This window comes from Uloborus diversus, chromosome 7 (genome assembly GCF_026930045.1).
Source record: "Uloborus diversus isolate 005 chromosome 7, Udiv.v.3.1, whole genome shotgun sequence".
Lineage (NCBI taxonomy): Eukaryota > Metazoa > Arthropoda > Arachnida > Araneae > Uloboridae > Uloborus > Uloborus diversus.
This window is the reverse complement of record NC_072737.1, coordinates 100,688,580-100,712,350: the sequence shown is the minus strand read 5'-3', so window position 1 is coordinate 100,712,350 and position 23,771 is coordinate 100,688,580. Positions and strand designations below refer to the sequence as shown.

The 23,771-nt window shown below is 33.5% G+C and overlaps 2 protein-coding genes across 3 annotated transcripts in view; one reads left to right on the top strand and one right to left on the bottom strand.

Moving 5' to 3' along the window:
- Nucleotides 1-20,819, bottom strand: part of LOC129225635 (BTB/POZ domain-containing protein 9-like) — a 36,155-nt gene extending 15,336 nt beyond the window's left edge. The window contains exons 1-5 of one of the 2 annotated variants that reach the window (XM_054860103.1): nt 20,730-20,767; nt 15,052-15,103; nt 9,994-10,233; nt 9,299-9,428; nt 8,424-8,654 (exon numbers count right to left, since the gene is read on the bottom strand). In XM_054860103.1, the coding sequence (XP_054716078.1) occupies nt 8,424-8,654; nt 9,299-9,428; nt 9,994-10,178 (546 nt within the window). In that variant the 5' untranslated portion in view covers nt 10,179-10,233; nt 15,052-15,103; nt 20,730-20,767. Of the gene's footprint in view, nt 1-8,423; nt 8,655-9,298; nt 9,429-9,993; nt 10,234-15,051; nt 15,104-20,729 lie in introns of both variants that reach the window. The other variant, XM_054860102.1, reaches the window with a different exon arrangement.
- A 320-nt stretch (nt 20,820-21,139) lies between these two features.
- LOC129225526 (uncharacterized) overlaps nt 21,140-23,771 on the top strand; it is a 52,524-nt gene continuing 49,892 nt past the window's right edge. The window contains exon 1 of the mRNA XM_054859957.1: nt 21,140-21,584. Coding sequence (XP_054715932.1) covers nt 21,471-21,584 — 114 coding nt within the window. The 5' untranslated portion in view covers nt 21,140-21,470. The remainder of the gene's footprint in view (nt 21,585-23,771) is intronic.

Genomic DNA, 23,771 nt, shown 5'->3' with positions numbered 1-23,771 from the left:
TTATACCCCTGAGCAAAACGGGGCGGCTGAAGTTTTTAACAGAACTGTGGCAGATGGTACTAGGGTAATTTTAGAAGAGAGTGGTATAGGTAAAAACTTTTGGCCCGAAGCCATGTTGTATTTCATGTACACCTGGAACCGCGTGTGTCATAGAAATCAAAAACTAACTCCTTTTGAGCTATATGGGGGAAAATCACTCTCAATCAGACATTTGAAATCATTTGGATGCGTAGCCTACGTTGGTGTGCCGAAGCAACGTCGGCAACAGCTTGATCTGAAAGCCCAAAAAGGAATTTTAATTGGGTATGCATTTTGAACAAAAGGGTATCGAATCTGGTTTCCAGAAAGTGATAAAATTATAGAGACCATAAATGTCAGATTTAATGAGGGAAAATTTTTCAAAGACGAGTTTGAGTCTAAACGCAGTGGAGTCGTGATGGGCACCATAGAATGGTTAAATGTACCATATCAGATGAAGATGAAATTCCTGATGAGGAAATCCTTAAAATTCCCGAACTACCACCTGTTCATTCAGAAACAGAAGAATTAGATTGGGGGGAAACTGAATCATCAGATGATGAAAGTGATAAATGTTTAAAATTAACAAAATGGGAAAGAAAAGTCGTACCAAGACCCGATGGGTCTCGTAACGACATCTATTATTTTGAAAAAGGAAGCAACAAACGATTGAGATCAATTTATGATATAAAGAAATATTGCAGAAAAAATATTGTTTATCAGCCAGATATATTTTGCTTTAAAGGTAAAAATACTACTGAAGGAGAGATTGATAACTCTGTAAACAGTAACGTAAAGAATGAATTTTCTCAAGCATGACTAGGACATCAAATCATTATTCCTAACACTTACAAACAAGCCCTTAAATCGCGGGAAAAGGACAATTGGATAAGTTCAAAGCGGGAAGAATTAAAAGTGATGCAAGATCGCAAAGTGTGGAATCTTGTCGAATTACCGCATGATTCTACTCCAATTGGTTCTCGCTGGGTTTTTACAGTCAAAAGAAATGAAAATGGGGAAATTTTGAGATACAAAAGTTGCCTAGTAGCTTTAGGGAGTTCTCAATTGAAATATGATAGTTATGATCTTACGTACTCGCCAGTTTTAAATTTCAGTATCATAAGATTTTTCTTTTCTCTTTTGGTGGTAAAATTAAACTGGGTAAACATCCAATGTGATGTGAAAAATGCTTATTTTTATGCACCTATTTCAGAACCTATATATATGAAACAGCCACCTGGTTTTGTAAAAAAGGGGATGGAAAATTTATATTGTAAAGTAAATAAAACAATTTATGGACTCCACCAGAGTGGACGATTGTGGTTTTACGAAATAGAAGAAAATTTGATTTCAATAGGTTTTTGTAAATTTGAATGGTGTAACTGTGTCTAAATTTATAAATCTTCTGTAATTTTACTTTTGTATGTAGATGACATTGTTTTATTTGGAAAGAGTCAAAATGATATACAAACTGTTTTAGACTTGTTACAAAAATACTTTGATCTAAAAATTTTAGGTAAAACTAAAAAATTACTAGGCGTGGAATTTGAGGAGGATTTGAATTGTTTTTCATTAAGTCAAATTGGCTACATTGAAGAAATTTATGAACGTTTTGAGAAATTCAATATCCCTATCTCCTCATTGCCGATAAGTAAAGGCATTATATACACTAAACTAGATTGTCCAAATAACGATCAAGATGTACAAGATATGTCAAAAATACCGTACAGGAATTTATTAGGTTGTCTTTCCTTTCTAGCAAACAGAACAAGACCAGACATTAGTTACGCTACAAACATTTTTAACCAATTCCAAAATAACCCCGATATAAAGAACTGGAATGGTTTATTAAAACTATTAGGCTATGTTTCTAAAACTAGAAATTACAAACTTAAATTGCAATGCAATCAAATTCAAGTTGTAACATATTCTGATGCAGATTTCGCATCTAACAGAGACGATAGAACTTCACTCGAAGGTCAGATTGTTTTCATTAACAAATCGCCGATTTCATGGTGAACATTTAAACAAAAGTGCATTAGTTTATCAACGATAGAATCAGTTTATTGCAATGACAGAGGCCGGCAAAGAACTTCTTTGGTTTGATAGAATCATTGATGAATGTGTTAATAAGGGGGTAATTAATAAGGAACACAAAATTAAATCTGTGTTAAAAGTTGATAATCAAGCTACAATAGATTTTGTGAGATCACCCATCGAAAATTATAGGACAAAACATAGTGATGTAAAGCTTTTTTATGTACGCAATTTAATTTATAAAGATATATTCGATGTTGAATTTGTTAGAAGTAAAAATAACATGTCTGATGTATTTACTATGCCTTTGTCTCGATCTGAACTAATAAAGTTCAGTGAAAATGTTTTTGTAATGTAATTGTTTTTGTGATATTTTCAGTAATTTAATTTTTTTTAAAATGTTGTAATGTGGGAAAAGTAAACTATTTTAACTATTGGGAACGGGTTAAAGTTATATATTTTTTGCGTTTTACAGTTTATGTGTACTGATCAAATGTGTTTATACCAAGTATTTGTATACTCGCCAGGTTTTTCAATTTTTGCAGATTGAATGTGATTATATGACATTGGACTGATTTTTTTGGACATTTTACCGATTTGGAAAAAATGGAACAGTTTGAACGGACTGGAATCGGATTGAGTGATGTTTTGTTATAAAGAATTTGCTTGTTGTTGTATTTAACTAATCTACTAATCATGTTTATATTTATTCAAAATTTTTTTTGTAAAACTAGAGTTGGTAGTGAGTTTTGTTATGAAATGAATGATCTTTAAATGTATAAGAAAATAATGTTCATAAGATGGTGAGAAGGGGGGCATTGTTGGCCTAGCGCCCCTTAAATAATAATTAACAAGTCTTAACTAATTCATCTCACCACTTATCTCACGATCGTATCAGTCACTTGCCTAATCTTAGTATGGGAGAAATTTTCAACGATGTTCTTCTACCTTCTAATGCGGATGCCTGAAGATGTATCTCGCACGTGCAATCGCCGATCTATGACCTCACGATCTTTACGTAATCGACGAAGAATCGTAGCTGATCGGCACGTGCCCGATGCTCATTGGAGAGGCGCTATGCTGGCGTGTATCAGAAGTGGATTTGGCGTCCGCACGCTAATGATTTGACTTAGGATATAAGGAAAGGTTTCGAGTAGGAAATTGACTTCTTCGGCGTTTTTTCTCTGGCTAGTTGACTCGAGCGCTCGTTTGCTTTTATGCAACGATGCGGGTTTAATTTTAATAGATAGTTAATAGATTGATATAGCTCAGCTCTAGTTCGCGTTATTTTCAAATGTTTTTAATAATCTTAAACTAACTTTACTAAATTACCAAATAAATTTGGTTTTTATTTTAAGTTGTCTTCAACTATTTTTTAATCATGCATTTCTAGTCATATACTTAATTAGGTTATCGCATTTGTAGGTTATTAGTCTTGAGCATTCTCTTGCTCATTAACGAAATTTTCGCGCACAAGTGAGATTCGAGCATAAGTGAAAACCCCCAAAAATTAGTACACTACTGATACTAATGAATAAATACGCACATAATATCCATTTATGCATTGTAATTTAATAAAAATGTAAAATTTGAAGTTGCACGTTTTGTCAATTTTTATACACTGTACAGTATGTAAGCAAATTCCACAAAACCTAAAAACTGTCGCGTTATCAGTGTCATGGTCTGTGAGGATACAAAAGATTCTCGATAGGCTATGTCAATGCTTTCCGCTTCACCATGATTTTTAGGAAGGTTAACCTTTTTGCATGTAACCCATTCTCCCCTCTCGATATTTATCACAAGACTAACTGCACCCCCAATCGAACACTTGTGCGAAAAAAACGCGTTCTTGGAAACCTTTTGGACATTGAAATAAAGGTGAGTGAAAGCATTTCAAGAAACATCAAGAAGGGTACAAATCTTCCGATAAGCAAAGCGTGAATAGGCGATTTAACTAAAACTTGAAAAAATTTTATCGCGCATAAGTGAAAGGTGCATTTTAGGTTTCGCATATAAATGAACAAGAGTTAACATTGTTTTCCTATATCGCTGGCCGGGCCCATGAGAAAAACACGCATAAGTGAAAAACGCGTATAACAGAGGTCGCCTATAAGCGAGAGATCACTGCATTCAATTGTTCAAGTGCAAACGTTTCCAAATGATGCTCAGCTGCATAGCTTTGGTTCATCAACCTCATCTGCTTCTTTGCCGTCTTTGCTTTCTTGAATGATAGTGTTGTAATAAAGTGGAACACTTCTAATGACTTATAAGCAAAGCACCATGTTCACTTTGACTGTGAAGCTCCTGAAGAATTGACACCACATCATTCATAGCTGTTGTTTCTTGAGCTTTGATTCTTGATTGTTCATTATTTATAGGAAATCCAGATCTGTAGAAGCATCTTTGCACTGTGTAGGGAATTACTTTATTCCTAGTTGTTGATATTGGATGGACATCATACAAGACGTTGACCTTCTATGTAAACTTGGTAGCAGATCTTGCTTCCTCTTTCACCAGGGAAACTTTCTTCAGAAAAAGGATTTGCTGGCGCACTTTAAAGGTTCTAAACACTCCTTGCTCCTGTGGTTTGACTCTCGAAACACGATTCAGTTGTTCAGTGGCAGTTCAGGCTCACACTGCTCTGCTGAATGATTCTATGTGGTGCACCATTATCCACGAAAATAATTTTTCTTCCTTCTCTCTCCATCTTCTCCATAATACCCTCCAATCACTGATAACATGGAAAATTTATTACAGGATTTTCGACTTGATTTATAAGCATTTCCGTATATTCTGATTGAGAGCATGTTCAGTATATAGAAGGGTAATGATTGATTGAACAGGGTTAAAAACTGCACTTACAATACTGGGGTGTTAATATTATAGAGTGTTCAGACCAGTGGCGGATCTAGAAGTCGAGCAAGGGGAGTTAAACTCGTCCCAAGTGGGGAGTCACCATTTCAAAGGGTTGTTTTTGCAGATATTCTAAATCTCGGGGGGGGGGGGGGGGGGGGGGGGGGGTTAAAGGGACAAACACCCTTGTATAAACAGTATGAAATTTTCTCTACAAGGGGTCCCTCTCCCGAAAAAATTAGGACTTTAAATACGCCAATGAGCCATAAAGGAGATACAAGTAGAAACGAATGAAGATGTGTACCTTTCCTGAAGTAGAATCATCTCTATTCAAGTGGTTCCAGCAGTATTGAAATCAAAACCATGCTTTTGATTTTTTTTCTCAATATTTTCGATTAAACTGTGCATATTGTGCTGAGAAACTTTTAAGTTCTGTAATTTTGTGTTATTTGTACATATTAATTAAAATATTCGATGATTTTTAATATTAAAATGTCGAAAACCAAAATTAATGGTAAGTGAAACTTCTGATAAGTCGAAGTTTTTCGTACGTCACTTTCGATTCGAGTTTTTGTGAATTGGCTGTATATAGTAGTTCAGGGTTCATACACTTGTGGTTAAAAAAATTTCCCTGACTTTTCCAGGTCATTGTTTAGAAAATTCCAGGATACTCGCTTCATTCAAAATCAAGTTTAAATAACAATATTTTCAAAATAATTGAAATTGTTTAAAGTAGCAATGTGGAAGAACAAAAACTTTTTCCCTTAGATTTAAAAAAGAAAAAAAATCTTGGAATTTGTTTTTCCATTTTTTTTTCTCTCTCAAAATTATTACTTATTATTACTATTTTACATTTTGTTCAAAATTGTTTTTATTTATTTACTACTTGTTGAAAACTATTTACTTTGTTGAAAACTTTTATTTATTTACTATATGTTGAAAAAGTACTTTCAACATATTTCAGCGTTTTTTCGATGCCAAGTGTCGTCTTAATAGTATATGACACAAAACATATTGAGCAAAATAAAAAGCTATTTTTCAGTATAAATATGATTAACTTGTTGCATTGCTCGGCATACCATATAATGCTTAATAACAAAAATCAACATCCGACAATCACAAACCGATGCCAAAAATCAACAGTTTTTTTCTTTCACTTATTAAAGGATGCTTGCATTAAAATTTTCCTTTTCTAAAAAATAATTAATTTTTAAAAATTCATAATATCTTGCACATTTTATGTTACTTTCAATAGATTACATTGAGAACGAGATAAACATCCAATTCTGTTTTCAGAAATTTGTCTACATTTATCTAGCAAACGATCAGGTATGGCGACTAAGTGAAGAATTTAAGATAGTAAGTAGATTTTTGAATGTGTAACAAAAATGTAGTTATAAATAATGAATAATCCTTAAAAAACAACAATTAAGACAAAATAGTCAAGTGTTTAGTGCATAAGCATCTAAATCAATTAGAATAAAAAAATGTTCTGAAGATGAAATTTTGCATTTTTCCAGAAAATAATTACAATTGATCCGAAAAAAAAAAGGGAACGTTTTGCGTTGTTTTCAATGGTTTGCATTGCAAAAAACATCCAATACCGTTTTTGGAAACTTAGGCACTTAAAAAGTCTTGTGTACTTCAATCTTGGGAATGACCAAATATGGCAGCTACGCCAAAAAATTAAGAAATTATCTTTTGAATTTGTTGTTTGTTGAAAAATTAAAAATACCGTATTTTCCTGCGTATTATCCGTGGGCGGCCTATAATCCGCAGGTCCTAAAATCGACCTGAAGAAAAAAAAAGCTTCGTATAATCCGCGGCTTAACATACCATTTGAGCAACTAAACTAAAAACATGAAAATTAATTACTTTGAAGGCATAATCAAAATCAATCTAAAAAATAATCTAAAATAAAATGATTTCTTCCTGAAATATTGATTATAGTACGCTAATTACTTGAAAAACAGAGAGTCAAGACAAAGGAGCAAACGGTCTAATCTTGTGCAAATGGCTACCGATTTCACTGTAATCTTGCTTACTTTACATTACCTGAATCGCCAAGAGGAACATTCAAGCAACGTAAAATAACCAACATACAAGCAGGCAGCGAGGAAGAACAAGCACGCTTTGTAAAATAAACAACATTCAGTCGGCGTACGGTCTGTATTCTGTATCGGTGAATCTTACTGTAAAAATTTTGAGGTTCAATCCGTTGGTGTTAAGGTGAAAAAAAATCACAGATAATCCGCAACTGCGTATACCTCATAAACTTTGCCTTTTTTAGCAGATAATCCACAGATTATACGCAGGAAAATACGGTAATAAAATCTTCATGAAACTACAATTCAGTTGAAAAGTTTTTTGCATATTCGCGTCTAAGGCAATGAGGATAAAATTAAATTTTAAGTACTAAGTTTTTCATTTCTCAAAAAATATTAAATAATTCAAAAAAAAAAAAAGCAGCATATTTTGTGTCACTTCCAGAAGTTTGCATTTAAAGAAAACATCCAATTCTGCTTTGTTTTCGGAAACCTTAACGTTTACGCATTGTGTGTGCTTACATCTTGCGAATGACCAAAGATGGTGACTACGTTTCGCGCGTAGCTTAAAAAGGATTTCCGTTCAAAAAAAAAACAACTTTCCTCCTCGACCTCCCATCTTCAGGCTTGTGCTTCCGAAGCAGTAAATTGTCACCTTCCCTGTTGAGTGTGTGCATAATTCCTGTTCACCCGAGAAATTTGTTTCTTGGGAACTATTGAAGGCCAAAAATGGCGGCTACGGAAGATTTTTTTATTGCTAGCGTCATTTTGCCTCAAATTTTTTACAATTTTTTTCAGGAAGCATCGAAAAAACGAAGATTAGATCTCATGCTACAAAATCACCTGTGAAAAAATTGGGAAAAAAAATTTGGGGGTCAAAATTGGAAATTTGCCTTATTTTTCCCTGACATTTTTAACTATGTCATTTCCCCTGACAATTCCAGGTTTTCCCAGAGTGTACGAACCCTGTAGTTATATTTGAATGTAATGCATATATAAATTCGCAAATTTATTGCAGTATTAAAATTCTCTGAAATTTCTATTTTATCTAGTGTAAGTTCAAACCTCAAGGGGGGGGGGGGCTATACCCTTTAGCCTGCCCCTGGATCCGCCATTGGATCACACTACAAAGAGGTCAGCCTATAAGTCTATGGAGTTTCACCAGACCATCAAAATGTGTTCAGAACATAAAAAGGATGTTCACATCAGGGTTTTTCAGATACAGTTCACTGTACACACACTAGAAGTAACAGTTAAAATCGGTTATGACACCATTCAGAGGTGTTGAGAATTTACCATGCTATAACCACATAACATGGTAGACAAGGCTGAAACATGAACCTGTCATATTGGTAAATAACATAAATTTCATACATACCAACTAAACATTTATGTGTGTGCATAATAGAGAAAAAAAAAAGAGATGAAAAGGGCACGGTGAGGATTTGTTTGAATTAGTAAAATACTTACAGCAGACAATGTGAGAAAAGATTCGTGGTGAATGACATCAAGTGCATTGCGATCCACAAAGCTACAACACACTTCAGCAAGAGAAGAGAAATGAAAAAGACTAGCCATATCATAGATCATGCAAACGTTGCGGATGCTCAAGATTGCCTTCAAATAATCGGAAATTGCTGTTTCAAGTTCCACAAAACAGTATTGATGAGCTACACCCAGAATATCAAGTACCATTTCCTCCTAAAAATACAAAACAAAATGTCATAATTTTCCACCAATAGAAGGGAATAATAGCATTAAATACAACATTAAAAATTGCAAATATTTTTTATGTCTAAAAATTTCAAAACATACTTATGAACCAATAAAAACATTTACAAAAGATTTCAATAGATAAAACATTTTCAGAGGGGAGAAAAAAACAAGCACATATTTGTTTCATGGTAAAAGGAAAACAAAATTAAAATTCATCTTTTACGTGAACAAATAAATGAAGGGATTAACTATTAGTTTGAGTTCAAACATATAAGTCTGATGTGGACCCTACACTACTTTATAATTATGTAAATTAAATAATCAATCCTTTTTAATAACTCAAAAGAATGGAAATCTACAGAAACGACAACGTTTCGATTGAAATATACAATACAAATAATGTGAGTTTTTCAGTTTATTTTGAAACTCAGTATTAGTTAGAAAATTAATCTAATTCCATGATTTATTTTTCTTAATCAACCAGTTCTTCTACCGAAACCAGTAGGTCCTAATGTGAACACCATTAAGCAAAAACTACTGCATTAAGAAAATTCAACGCTGTGAATAAACTAAAACTTATAAAATTTGAAATAATAACAATAATAAAATCATAATAACTTTTTTCTAACCTTGAGGGAGGCAAGTGACATGTGACCAGAATACAAATATTTAAGGATAAGTTTGAATGATGTTAAAGATGTCCCTTTAAGCTCAACTACAGCTTCTTGAGATTCTCGCAAGCCTCCATACAATAAAGCACTGAAAAGCAAACATTCAATCAGCCATGAATTGAATAAACTTCAAAAAATATTTTTTGAGATCATGAATATAGCAAACTAAATTGTAAATGTAAAAAAAATAGAAATTTCCTTGCATACTGCTTTTTGATTCTATTTTAAAAGGTGTGGACAGGAGAATTTTCTCTGTGTACTTCACATAATCTCAAGGCATACTGCCCAATTGGTTAAACTTGGCTTTATCCCCTTGATGGCCCTTCTGGCTCAAAATTGATTCCTTGCATTACTATTTTCGAGGGGGAAAAAACAAATTTCATATTCCATTTTCAGTATGAAGAAACTTTGTTTAGAAAACCTATTTATTATAAATGTTTTTTTTTTTTTATTTTTTATTTTTTGTTAGACATGTGCATCTTTTCCATCCAAAAGTCAATTTTTGAAATTTTTGCTATTGCAAACAAGCTCTTCCTTTTCAAAAATAAGATTTATTTACAATTAATAATAAATACTATCTTTTGAGCTTCACAGTACAGACAAATATAATTTTTGGAGATTTAAGATCAAAACAAATAAAAAATCAGACGTACCGAAAATACTCGCTGCGAGAGGCAAGTATTACTTTGTGGCTAGGGATTTTCTGACCTTCAATGACCAGAATGATGTCACTGTAGTCCTCATTCCAGAAGAGAGAACCAATATGTTCAGAGAGATACGTGACATGATCAATTTCTCCCAACGATGGAGAAGCACCCAAATGGTGACTGTCGCTCATTCTATCGAGTGCAAAGGGAAGTAAATTTCATAGCATCTATGTAGCTATGAAGAGGCTGAAATATACAAAATTTAATAACACTAAGACAAAAAATTATGTTACTTATAGCTTCCGTAAAGAAACAGAAGGTTTTTAGACATGCTGGGAGAAGGAAAAAATATTTTGGATTTTCATAAATACTTTTGAGCACCAAAATTGAACAATAAAAATAAATTATACACTCGAGCCCACTTAATGGAATAGGTAATTTGTTACGATAAATTATTCTAATAATAAGCAGGATATTCGATTATCCAGGATAAAAATAACACACATCAACGGTGCAGCACATTCGAATTTTATTACATTAAGCGGAATATTCTGTTATCCGATACTAGATTCAGCGGGCTCAACTGTAATAAAGATTTACAAATGCAAACTGAATAAGTTAGAAAGTTAGTCTATATACAAAACATAAAATTTATCTCAGAGAAATAAACTCAAGCAAAAGAATCAGAATAAAAAACAAATGAAGTTTTTGCTACAAGGCTTTTACGGTTTGCATAACATAAATCTTTTACTCCTGTAAAAAATAAATAAATGAAGTAAAGTAACAAGCTGAAGTGTTAGGAAGTTAGATTTTTGAGATAAAGCTGACTCCTGATTATACAAATACAAAAGTGACGACCAGCAACAGGCTCTGGGCCCAGCTAGACTGGTCCCAGTCAATTTACAATCCCCAGTGAAGATCAATGGCCCTCTTAAAACTATCTACTCCCGTGCTCATTACCACCTCTTCCAGTAAGCTGTTCCAAGGTTCCACTACCCTGCTATAATAATAATTTTTCCTAATGTCCATGTTAGCCTGAGATTTAAATAGCTTAAAACAATGACCCCTTGTCCTGTTTTCAGTGCTAAACTTCAGCTCCGTAACATCTTTCATTTTAATAAATTTAAACAACTGAATCATGTCCCCTCGGTCTCTTCTTTGATCAAGAATGTACATTTTTAGCCTTCTAAGCCTGGAATCATAGTCTAAAATGAGAAAGTCCATTTATTAGACTTGTAGCCCGCCTTTGAACCCTTTCCAATACATTAATATCTTTCTTAAGATAAGGAGACCAAAACTGAACAGCATACTCCAAATGAGGTCTTACCAAACTTCTATATAAGGGCAGAAGAACTTCTTTAGATTTGTTTGAAATAGATCTATTGATAAACCCAATCATCTTATTGGCTTTGTTATTAGCTATGCTACAATGTTGGCTGAACTTTAAATCCTGACTTATTAAGACGCCCAAATCAGTAACTTTTTCTTCCTGACTAATGACTGAACCTTACAAATAATAACTTGTACACTTATTTCCATGCCCTAAATGTAGCACTTGACATTTCCCAACATTAACAGCCATACCCTGTTTATCAGCCCACTCCGTAATATGATCTAGATCCTCTTGCAGCTGATTTGCTTGTTCTTCATTTTCTACACTCCCCATAACTTTGATATCATCAGCAAAACAATTCATGTTCCCAGAAATATTTTTATAAATATCGTTCATGAAAACAATGAACAAAACAGGCCCTAACACTGATCCTTGAGGAACCCCTCTTAAAACCTCACTCCAATCCTAAATGTAGCACTTGACATTTCCCAACATTAACAGCCATACCCCATTTATCAGCCCACTCCGTAATATGATCTAGATCCTCTTGCAACTGATTTGCTTGTTCTTCATTTTCTACACTCCCCATAACTTTGATATCATCAGCAAAACAATTCATGTTCCCAGAAATATTTTTATAAATATCGTTCATGAAAACAATGAACAAAACAGGCCCTAACACTGATCCTTGAGGAACCCCTCTTAAAACCTCACTCCAATCCTAAATGTAGCACTTGACATTTCCCAACATTAACAGCCATACCCCATTTATCAGCCCACTCCGTAATATGATCTAGATCCTCTTGCAACTGATTTGCTTGTTCTTCATTTTCTACACTCCCCATAACTTTGATATCATCAGCAAAACAATTCATGTTCCCAGAAATATTTTTATAAATATCGTTCATGAAAACAATAAACAAAACAGGCCCTAACACTGATCCTTGAGGAACCCCTCTTAAAACCTCACTCCAATTAGAATAATTTCCCCTTACAACTACCCTTTGTTTCCTTCCGGTCAGCCAGTTTTGTACCCAAATGAAAGTTTTTCCTCCTATTCCTATATCAGCTAATTTGCTAAGTAGAGCAACATGCGGTACCTTATCGAAAGCTTTTTGAAAATCAATGTAAACAACATCTACAGACTTCTTATTGTCCAAAGCCATGGTAACTTTGTCATAGAAATGTAATAAATTAGTTGCACAAGATTTACCTTTCCTGAAACCATACTGAAAACTAGTCAATAGATTATTAGTCTCTAAACAATTTACTATCTTAATTTTTATTAATGTTTCAAAAATTTTGCAAACCACGGAAGTTAGACTCACAGGTCTATAATTTCCCGCACTCCCTTTAGACCCTTTCTTGAAGAGCGGTGTAATGTTAGCCAGCTTCCAGTCCTCTGGCATTGTCCCTGAGTTATAAGATTAGTGATGTGGATCGGGTAAATACCCAGCGGGTAGGTAAATATTTTTTGGGTATTTACCCGGGTATTTACCCAAGGCCTGGGTAAATACCCAAAAACTGGGTATTTTATAAAAAATGCAAAAAAGTGAATGAGAAATTTTTTTTTAAAATCTAAATATGAAATAATTGGTGAAACTGATATATACATATGTATTACACAGCTTATAATTTTTTTTATTGAAAGACTTGATGAAATCATGAAAGAAACATATCGTGAACCAAAGAATCTTTCTTTTCAATGTCATAATTGGAGAAGTATAAGCAATTCATTATGAACTTCAGGATTTCAAAATCAATCTAGGTTAGTCATATCCAAAAAGAAAAAAAGGGAAGCATGAGGGATGTTTGGAAGAAAAAACTGAGAAGTTATTAAGACACTGTGGTGTTATTTATTTTATTGATATTTAAGTGATAACATGGAAAATATAGAAACAATTTTCACATTAATAAGCAAAAAAAAAGCAAAAATTTTCTTTTATGTTGCCTTGCTCATTTGCATTTGCTCCCCTGTAGGGTGGGAAGGTAAATATTTTTTTGGGTATTTATCCGAAGGCAGGGTAAATCCCCTAGTAATTGCTCGTTTTTCAAAATTTTTTTAGGTAGTATTAAAAGGTGACTATTTTCTTTTTTAAACATAAACCCTAAAATAAAAGATTAAAAATTTTAAATGAATTTTAAATTATACATATATATGTGTGTGATACAGAATACACCTGAACAATTGAACTAAGTTTGGAGTAAATTTCTGCATAAGATATAGGTAAATAAATAGTAATAATAAATTAAGCGACATTTCGTTTTATTTTGGTGTCATGCAGGGACATATTACTGGGTTATAAAAGACTAGGACCTTAAAAAATTGATGTTTGCTTTTTTTGTAACCAGTTAAGCTTTTTTCTTTTTGTAGAATGGCTTTTTATATCTGAAATTTGGCTATCAACGTTGATTTAGGCGTATCCAACACATTTAATGTGAATATCATATTAGATTGCTAAGCTGTTTCACACAATAATTCTTTAAATATGTGATCAAAATACAATTTTTGGGCAAAAATTTATTGTTTTGTATATGGTTGGTTGTATATATACATAATGGAATATATACAGAAAAGTATTTTAGTTGAATATAAATTTTGGAAATAAATACCTGGGTATTTACCCAATTTGGGTATTTACCCGGGTATATACCCTGGGTATTTACCCCTAAAAATAAATACCCGGGTATTTTACATCACTATATAAGATGCATTGAAAATATTTACAATTACATCTGCTGATTCCTCTGCACATTCAACTAAAATTTTTGGATAAATATTATCAGGTCCCGGAGCCATAGTCTCTTTAATTTTTTTCAAATGAAGTAAAACGTCATCTCTGGAAAATACAAAGTCCTCAAGCTGTACTATAGCTTGTGTCTTGTTGATTAATAGGCTTAAATAAGACCAGAGATTAATAAGACCAGATAATGAAGCAAAATTCGAGTTAAAACAGAGAATGGAAGGGGAAAAAATCTAATTAATGAAAATGCATTTTTAAAGCTTGCATTAAACAATTAAAATAGTATTTAAAATTTTAAACTACTTCAACAATTACTTTAAAAAAGTATTTATTGTGACTGAATTTATTGAAAGAGCTTTTTTATATCATTAGGAAGAATGTTTAAATATATTTTTTTCTACTGAAGACAATTTGCTGTATAAGACCCTCCTTTTTAAAAATCATCACATCAATATATAGGAAGCAGCCTGTTGTTCAACACATTTATAATGCATTTTCTCATTTTTTTAAAGTGATCTGACACTATCATCGATGTCTGTGCAACAGTCATCATCAAGAACATCAGTTTTTTTTTTTTAAATTAAGAAGTGAGTGCAGTTGAATGCAACAAAGAAGCATTTCTAGTTTTAAAAGTTTATTTATCATTTCTTAATTAAAATACCAAGACTATGGAATTTTCAGTAATTTTAAATCTATTTCCCCATTTTCGTACTTTGATTCATTATGGTTGGTTGAAGCGAAGACTCAGTTAATACAGGCAGGTTAATAAGGGGTAGACTAACCTTCTTGTTCATATAACACATTCCACTTTAAAAAAAATTTAAAAATTATTGTATTTTTTCTACAAACTGAAATCAAATTATTTGCCTAACATATGAGAAACCAACTACTTGACGCAGAATAAAAACAGAATAAACTTGAATTCTGAGCCTATTTCCACACTTCCCATCAAAAAGAATAAAATGATATACCTTCAATTAAGCTTACCACAAGAACTGTCAAAGCTGTCTACCCCCAAAGCAGAATACTTTAAGATGTTCTGCAACAGAAAATCATTTGACTAAAATTGTTCTGCAAGTACCTTAAGCATTGTACGCGATAAAACGTGACATTTTAAACAATTTGGGTGGCAAAAATCAAAATCATTTCACATTGTTTTTTTTAACTGGAGTGTTACTATTTATTTTTGTGGAAATGAGATATTTCCGGAAACATCACAGCTTTCAACCAAATGACTAATTAAAGAGCACTGAATTTGGAAAATTAGTTGATCATGAAAACTATAAAATCAAAAAACTTTAACAAGGTGTCAAACCTAAACCGATTGGGATTCTCCAAAAATAGTTTATATGCTTTCCAAAATGCATAGAAAGAGCAAAGATACAAAATTTTATAAAAATCCGAACCTAGGTGTCAAACCACATTTTTGGTTAATTTTACATGGCATGAAGGAGCAATTAAAATAATGTTACTAAACAAAGAAATTACTGAAATAATAAATAGAATGAGTTGAGTTTGGGTTTCATGTAATAAAACACTTCAAAACAATTAAAATATTTTCTGGATGCAAAAGGACTGAAATCTTAAACAAGACACGCAATTTCCAGCGATGGACATGTTGGCATGTTTCCTAAACATGCATGGCGGAAATTGTAGTGGATGAAGATCGATTGGGAAAAACCTACAAAGGACTAATCGAATTCAACATCGCGAGCTTTCCCCCAAATTATCGTAATTTCAGACAATTTTAGATTTTCTACTAATTTTAAGAAATTTGCAAACTCTACAGATTTTCTGCACCGCAGTTTCTGCAGATTTTCTGCACCGCAGTTTTTGCAGATTTTCGGCACCGCGGTTTTTGCATATTTTCGGCACTGCGGTTTCTGCAAATTTTCGGCATCGCGGTTTCTGCAAATTTTCGGCATCGCGGTTTCTGCAAATTTTCGGCACCGCGGTTTCTGCAAATTTTCGGCATCGCGGTTTCCGCAAATTTTTGGCATTGCGGTTTCTGCAAATTTTTGCCACCGTGGTTTCTGCAAATTTTCGCCACCGTGGTTTCTGCAAATTTTCGGCATCGCGGTTTCTGCAAATTTTCGGCGCCGTGGTTTCTGCAGAAATTTCAATGAAATTTGCAGAATTTCTGCAGAAAATTTGTCAGTTTTCCTCTCACATTTGAACAGAATTGTTCTGCAGCTCAGGAATCTGTTCTGCGACGTACGTTGCAAATTTAGTAGTATTCTGCGTTGGGGCTGTCTACAAACACACCCGCTCTTACACTAGCACTTTGCCCGAGTAGCCGAGTACTGAGTACTTGGCAGAGTACCGAGTTTCAATTATGTGTTAAGAAGAACCACCGACACACACATGACGAATTTTGTATTCATTGGAATAGTAGTATAGACCTTGATGTCCAAATAATAATTTTTAAAACAAAATTCCAGCTGAAATGTAACTATGCATTATTTAAAAGATTTTGTTTGTGTCAATAATTTTACAAATAAGTTATTTTCTAAATTAAAAAGAAACAAATACAAAAAAGGTAGGATTAATCAAGTTAGAATTAAAACAAATTATATCAATCTATACTTCTAGTATGCCAAAGGTAAATAATTTTTAAAAACAAAGGAAACAACGTTAAAAATACAAATGTGCAGGACACTGCAGACACTTGGGAACTGATGTGATATACCCCACCCTTGGCGACTTTTTCCTGTTGGCGCCAAGAAAGTGTCGCCAAGAAAACGATGTATGACGACATATCTCATACATCGTTTTTAGCGATGCTTTTTTAGCGCCAACAGGAAAAAATCAGATAAAAAAACATGATCAAAGCACTTCAGAACACAATATATAAAAACATAAAAGCACAAAAAAAACATCACGAATATATGCTTCAAAAATGTACAGGGCCGGGGTTTTTTGTAAACATATTAAAATACAATGAAATAAATTATTGTATTAATTACAAGTCGAAATTAATGCATTAATTTTTTTTTCATCATTTCTCCGGGATACGAGCCCTTGGTCTCATAGTACTTTCGTAATGAGACCTCGGCTCGCCGGCCCTGCCTCGGTCTCATTACGAAAGTACTATGAGACCTCTGGCTCGCCAGGACCTCGCTCCGCTCGGTCCGTTATCCCTCCGACTGTTAATATACATTACAGTCAGAGTATGGTCACAGTTATGTATATTTTCATGGAGACACCCAAGGGTGGCTCCTTCCGTTCAGTGTACAATAATGACACAGTTTTAAGTGTGAAATATGCACCATTATTGTGCAGATTTATTAATAAAATTCAGCATTTTTAAGAGTACAACCGAAAGAACTTTCAATTGTTAACATAAAATTCAGTACCTAAAGGAGGCACGTTAATAGAATGTCTAAATAATTTGTGGCATCGATAAGAATTAACTTCTAGAACAAAATAACCGCACTATTTCTGTAAAATTAATTTACATACAGTAAAAATAAAGTTAAAAACTACAAGAACCCCTCAAGGATTTTGCAAAAACAAAGAATTTTGGAAGTGAGAGGTTTTTTTTGAATTCTAAAATAAAGAACTTACCTTTTTATATGGTATAAATATTCACACTCAGTCTAAAACAATACATCATACACACCACGTTGGAGTTAACTTTTAATTGACCTTCAAGTTTGAAGAAACTGGCATTTTCTAATGTTTTTACTTCAAAACACAACTACTGAATTTAAACTAACACAAAATAAGCATTCCTGTAAGGTATATTGCACGAAACAACACCACACCACGTATCTCTCGCGTGAAACCCAAACAACCCAAGTAAACAAGTTTGAACAGATCTGTAAGATTGCCTTCGGGTTGCTAAACACAGGTTAGTTTGGCCAGGGATGCCATGCATAAAAAATTATCGCCTCACTGGCGAGAAAAATATTTTAATTTTGTGCAAAAAAATCGAATGTCGCCAAATGGGGGGGGTATATCACATCTGTACCGACACTTGTTTCTGCATAACAAGGAGCATATTTTTCAGTGCTTAAAATGAGTGCTTATGAATGTAAAAAAAATCTGACTTTTGTCGGATATCTTTAAATTCATAAGCTCACCTTTCGTGCATTGAAAAAAGCATTCTTTGTAATGCCAAAACATGTGTCCGCAGTGTTCTTAACTTTGCTTTATTTTTTAAGAAAAGGTATTTTTATGCTCTTCTTATAAATAATTTTGTTAGTGGCAAAAATCCATTTAATAATATAAAAATTTCATATTTTCTGTACTTAGCTTTTTTGCTCCATTTTTAATAAATAAGTTTCAATAACTTTGAGACATTAAAATATGAGACTTACTCCATTGAAGCATAACAAACTTCAGTATTCTCAAAACTTGAATTCGACTAGTAAATTTGAACTGTACATGATTGCAGTATATTTATTATATGCTTGCACTTTTTTATTAATTGTAATATCTGCTTTGAACAACATTCAATTTTTTACAACTACTCAGTATTGGCCAAGTACCTGATCAAAATTTGGCCGAGTACCGATTACTTGGCAAATTGGCCGAGTACCGAGTAGTTACCAAGTACTCGGTACGTCTCTAATTAAAAGTGACACATATCTAGCTTACAGGTAAAGCCATCGTACTCAACAAATAAAAATGAAAACTTTTATCCCAAATTTAGTCTAATTACAGCTATGATTACAAAGTTTATAAAAACAAAGGCACACCTTCATTTACTAATTAAGTACTGAGCTTGAGTACTGATTTTTCCAGGTCTGTGACAACAATATTATGGCATATTACTAGAAAAAGATTGGATTAACATCTTATGGAGTAAATATTTGAAAATAAATACATTAGTAAATTTATTAATAAAAAAGAAATAATATTGCTTTTGTTTTTGTGAATCATATTGCAATCTGACTTGAAGCTAGACCATGAAAATGTTTATTCCAGGCTCGAATCTATAAATTTTGGGCCCCTTTGCAACAAAATCTTTAGGGCCCCTCCCCAGAAGAAAACAGTGCATTTCTCTAACATTACTAAGTCTTAGTGCTAGTTTTCTTCAATTTTTTCTTAAATTTTCTTAGGCCGTGGGCCCCTTAATAACATGCCCCCCCCCCCCCCCCCGCCACATCATGGTTCTGCGGGTATGCAGGTTTGCGCCTGGCTTATTCCCTTTTGGGGTAGTAGGAAAGGATGATTGGCACATAGTTATGTTGTTTTGTACAAGTTTTGCGAAAGTATTCAAACTCAAATCTGTACAGCAATAATGTCCCATTTACATTGAACTCGCCTCCAAAAAGTAAACACTGTCAAGATCAAGGTTCGACAAATCAGAGCCGCATTATAACATTTTTTTTTCAACACCAACTTCTTAATTCGTCCTATAACTTTTGATTCTCGACTCGAAAACTTCAGAACTTTTCATCAATCCTTTTAGTTTTGTAGATGCATTTACTAGCAATGATATTGTCATGCACGACAGATGAAGATGCTAAAATCGACAGCAAATGATGTGTTTTATTGTCATTTCATGCATTTCAACTTAATATCAATTATTTTTTTTATAAACATCTTACCATAAAAAAAGTTGATTCTTTTTTTATGCTGTCACTTAAAGAATTGTACATACGATTGTGTGCTCACTTTATGTATGTGTGCTAATGTTCCTTAAACGAAAATCATCCACAATTTTTTACTTATTAATTTCAAGTTCAGCATTTTTAATTTATAACTTCTACTGCACTGAAAAAAAGTGATGAAATCGACAAAAATGATATTTTGTCGGGAGAGGTTTCCTCTGTCGGTTTTTCCAAGGATGGAAAAAAATGGGACAACCCCGCATGTAACACAGTCAGGCATACTTTGATTGCATGGAAATATCTGAACTTGCCAGAAAGATATATGAGATACGGACATTAATAATATTTCTTGCAGTTCTGCCAGAAATATATATTTGCTACAGTAAATCATGGCCCTTAATCAGACACTAATTTAAAAATTATATCAAACAGCTCAAAAATAGCGCTTTTGAAGTGATTATCCAACAATATTACAAACATTCAGAACAAATCAGGATGAAAACTCCGATTTCAGGGCAAAATAAGGACATTGTCAGAATCAGAAAAAAATTCAAAACAATCATGTAAAATTAGGACATCTGAGCGTTCTAACATGCATCATTACAACTTTCTTCATTGTGTATACGTGTAAAATGAATTTAAATACAAATACGAAAGTGACGACCAGCAACAGGCTCTGGGCCTAGCTAGACTAGTTTTCAGGGGTTACAGCAAACTTCTGTAAAGTTGAAAAAAAGCGACCAAACAAAATTCAGTAGCGCTCGAAACTCACTTTAAATCGATGCTCCTATTAGTCAACAGAGTTCAGTTTGCCTTATAATTAACATCAAATTTTAAAACATCTGAAATGTTTGCAAACTTTTAAACAACATTACTACTGTAAACAAACCTAGTGCTGTTTCTGTGTAAGTAAATATTACAAAATGATTGACACACATTCTTTAAATTACATTTAAATTATTTGCCTAACATGTAAGAAACCAACTTCGTGACACAGAAGAAAATCATGTATTTGGAAAGGGTCAACTAAATAAACTTAAATACTAAGCTCATTTTGGCCTTCCATGAAGAAGAATAAAATTATATAAATACATTGAAGCTCACCACAAGAAGTGTCAAAGCGTTCAAATTCACAATTAAAGTGACACATATCTAACTTACAGGCAAAGCCATGGCACTCAACAAAATAAAATGAAAACTTCGATCGCGAATTCAGTCTGATCACGGTTACAATTACAAAGTTAATAAAACATAGGCACACCTTCATTTACTAATACGGTACTAAGTTTATGAAATTTCTGTCTTTCCTGAAATTAAAATCCAAAGATGACCGAAAAAAAGTGTACAAGAGTGCTTGAAGACAGCAGAAAGTTCTGGACTTCAGACATAATTTTCCCTTGTTGGTTTTGGTTTGGTTTTCCGAGAGATCGAGCTGGCTTCGTAAAAATTGATTTCAGTCGCCAAGCTTGTTTTGTCGCCAATATTTACTCAACAAACTAACGAAACGTTGGGAGTTTTGTTTTGGTTAAAACAGCTGATTGTAATTCCATGAAATGCTCAATTTCATTGTATTTTTTTTTATCTAATCCGTGTGTTCTGTGTTAAATGAGTAACCATTGGGATAAATTATGTTCTTTTTACATAAGATGAACTTTTTAATGCTGCGTTAGATAAATTAGTTGAATATGCTTTCGTTTGTGACTCACAAGCTATCTCTTCAGTCTTTATCATGACTGATAAAAGAGCAGTTTTCGTGTTTTCATTTAACGAAAGAAATTCATGAACTATGGATTGTAATTTTTTTGCTTGCTCATTTTATATGCATTAGGAACCAATGGAAAGAAAATGGATTTTACATTTTTTGACATCGCTATTCTCTTGATAACATGTTTTGTTACAATAATTGTAATATTCATTTATACCTTTCGTTCAAATTCTTCGGATATACTTCTTGATTATGTAAGTATTTATTTTTAGACTTAAAAATGAAGCAAAAAAAAAAAAATCACCCATGGTTTTTTTTCTTTTTTCTTTTTTTTTTTTTTCATTTTCAAATAATATTCTAAAATGAACAATTTTCATTTTGAACCAAATAATGTTTAGTGTTCACTAACAATGCTCTTTTGATTATCATATTGTTTTCAAATGCTCATTGTTATACATATTAATAATACACTGGTGTAAGAAATTAAGAGAATTTTCAGATTTGGTCAATTATCTCCAGAACTATTGGATCGATTTTAATGAAATTTGGTATGTTAATACATTGAAACAATAGAAAACAAATAACCATCTGCAACTTAAAATACACAAGCATGGTCATAAATAACACTCGTCAAAGTCGGATAGTATGAAACAGTGGTTGCAAAAGTGAGCAAAAAAAGGGTTAGTCTGGGTTATGGTTTTCTCTAACAGACATATACAGGGTTCGTACGCTCCTTCAAAACTCCTCCAATACTCCTTCATTCAGGAAATTTTTTTGAAGGGCCCTTCAAACTCCTTCATTTTGGTTTTAGCTTCTTCAAAACTCCTTCTTTTTTAGTTCAAGACTACATAATTTTCCTCTATGACAGTAACTTAAAATACTTCGATCGACAACTTAACATCGTCACAAGGCAAAGGTATATGGACGATTTTGATGTAGTAATTGCGTATATTGTTTTCAAAAGATGTGATTTACAAATTGATCATAGAAGTCTTAAAAGATGAAGGTGAGAATATTATTAGATAACTAAGACATTTCATAAGTGTAGTAAAACATGCTTATATGGTGCTTGGCTATTTTTTCATGGTTTACGATTATTGTTTTTCCCTCCCAAACTCTCAGCAGCAAAAGTCAGTTTGTCTAATTATTATTTAAATATTTAAAAATGAATAGGTAGATGTACTATATTAAGTGATTGTGTTAAAAAAAACAATTATTTAGTAAATCACAGTTATTGTACAAAGGGTCATCCACGAGTGATGTCATGCCTTGAGGGGGAGAGGAGTTCATAGAATTGTGACAAGGGGTAGAGAGAAGGTGACAAAAAGTAAAATCACAGTTATTATAATAATACAACATATGACAAGAGGAGTAATAAGGTGAAGTGTGACATTTAGTGACAAAGGGGAAGGGGGTCAAACATGTTGTGAAAAAGTGCGACATCATTAAAGGATAGCTCATTAGTACTCCTTCAAAATCTCATTTTATTCCTTCAAAACTCCTTCGTTTTATTTCTGAAATTGAGTACGAACCCTGCATATAGACCTTGCAGTAAGATTTCATACCAAAAATAAAGCAGTTTATGGGATCCTGGGGCAATCGTTTCCACTCGTTCAACAACACTGTTTTCAGGCTATGGATGGTCCCCGTAGGGATGTTGCAAGTTGCTATTTCCCTCCTGAGAGCGTCCCAGACATGTTCTATAGGATTGGAGTCTAGAGATCTGCTTGGTCAAACCATTCAGTGAATATCCTCCCCTTCAAAAAATTTGTCGACCAGAAGAGCTCTTGTAGACTTGTGTTAACATCCATTAAAATTAACTCAGGGCTAAACTGTCCTTCAAGAGGTGAGCATATTGCTCCAAGACCACATCCCTATACCTCGCAACTTTCCCAGATCCTCTGTCCAAGACATGGCGGGGTGTGCAGCCATCCAACATGATGCCTGCCCGGATCATCAAACCTCCTCCTCCATAAAGGTCGATTAGAGAGCAGTAGTGGGTACCGGTTCAGCTTAACTGGCTATTATTTTCCTACGTTCATATGGATAGAAGCAGGAACCCGCTACCTACCCTCCAATATCCGCAAAATTGACCATTATGGCATTGGTGGTTTGGGTGGGCATCAAGTTGGATGGCTGCACACCCCTCCATGGCTTTGACAGAGGATCTGGGACAATTGCGAGGTATAGGGATGTGGTCTTGGAGCCCTATGCTCACCTCTTGAAGGGCGCTGTTATCCCTGAGTTAATTTTAATAGATGTTAACACAAGGCCACATGGTGCTCTTCTGGTTGACGAATTTCGGGAAAGGGAGGATATTCACTGTATGGGTTGGTCAAGCATATATCTTGACTCAAATCCTACAGAGCATGTTTGGGACACACTCGGGAGGTCAATAGCAACCGGCAACACCCCCTATGGGGACCATCCATAGCCTGAGA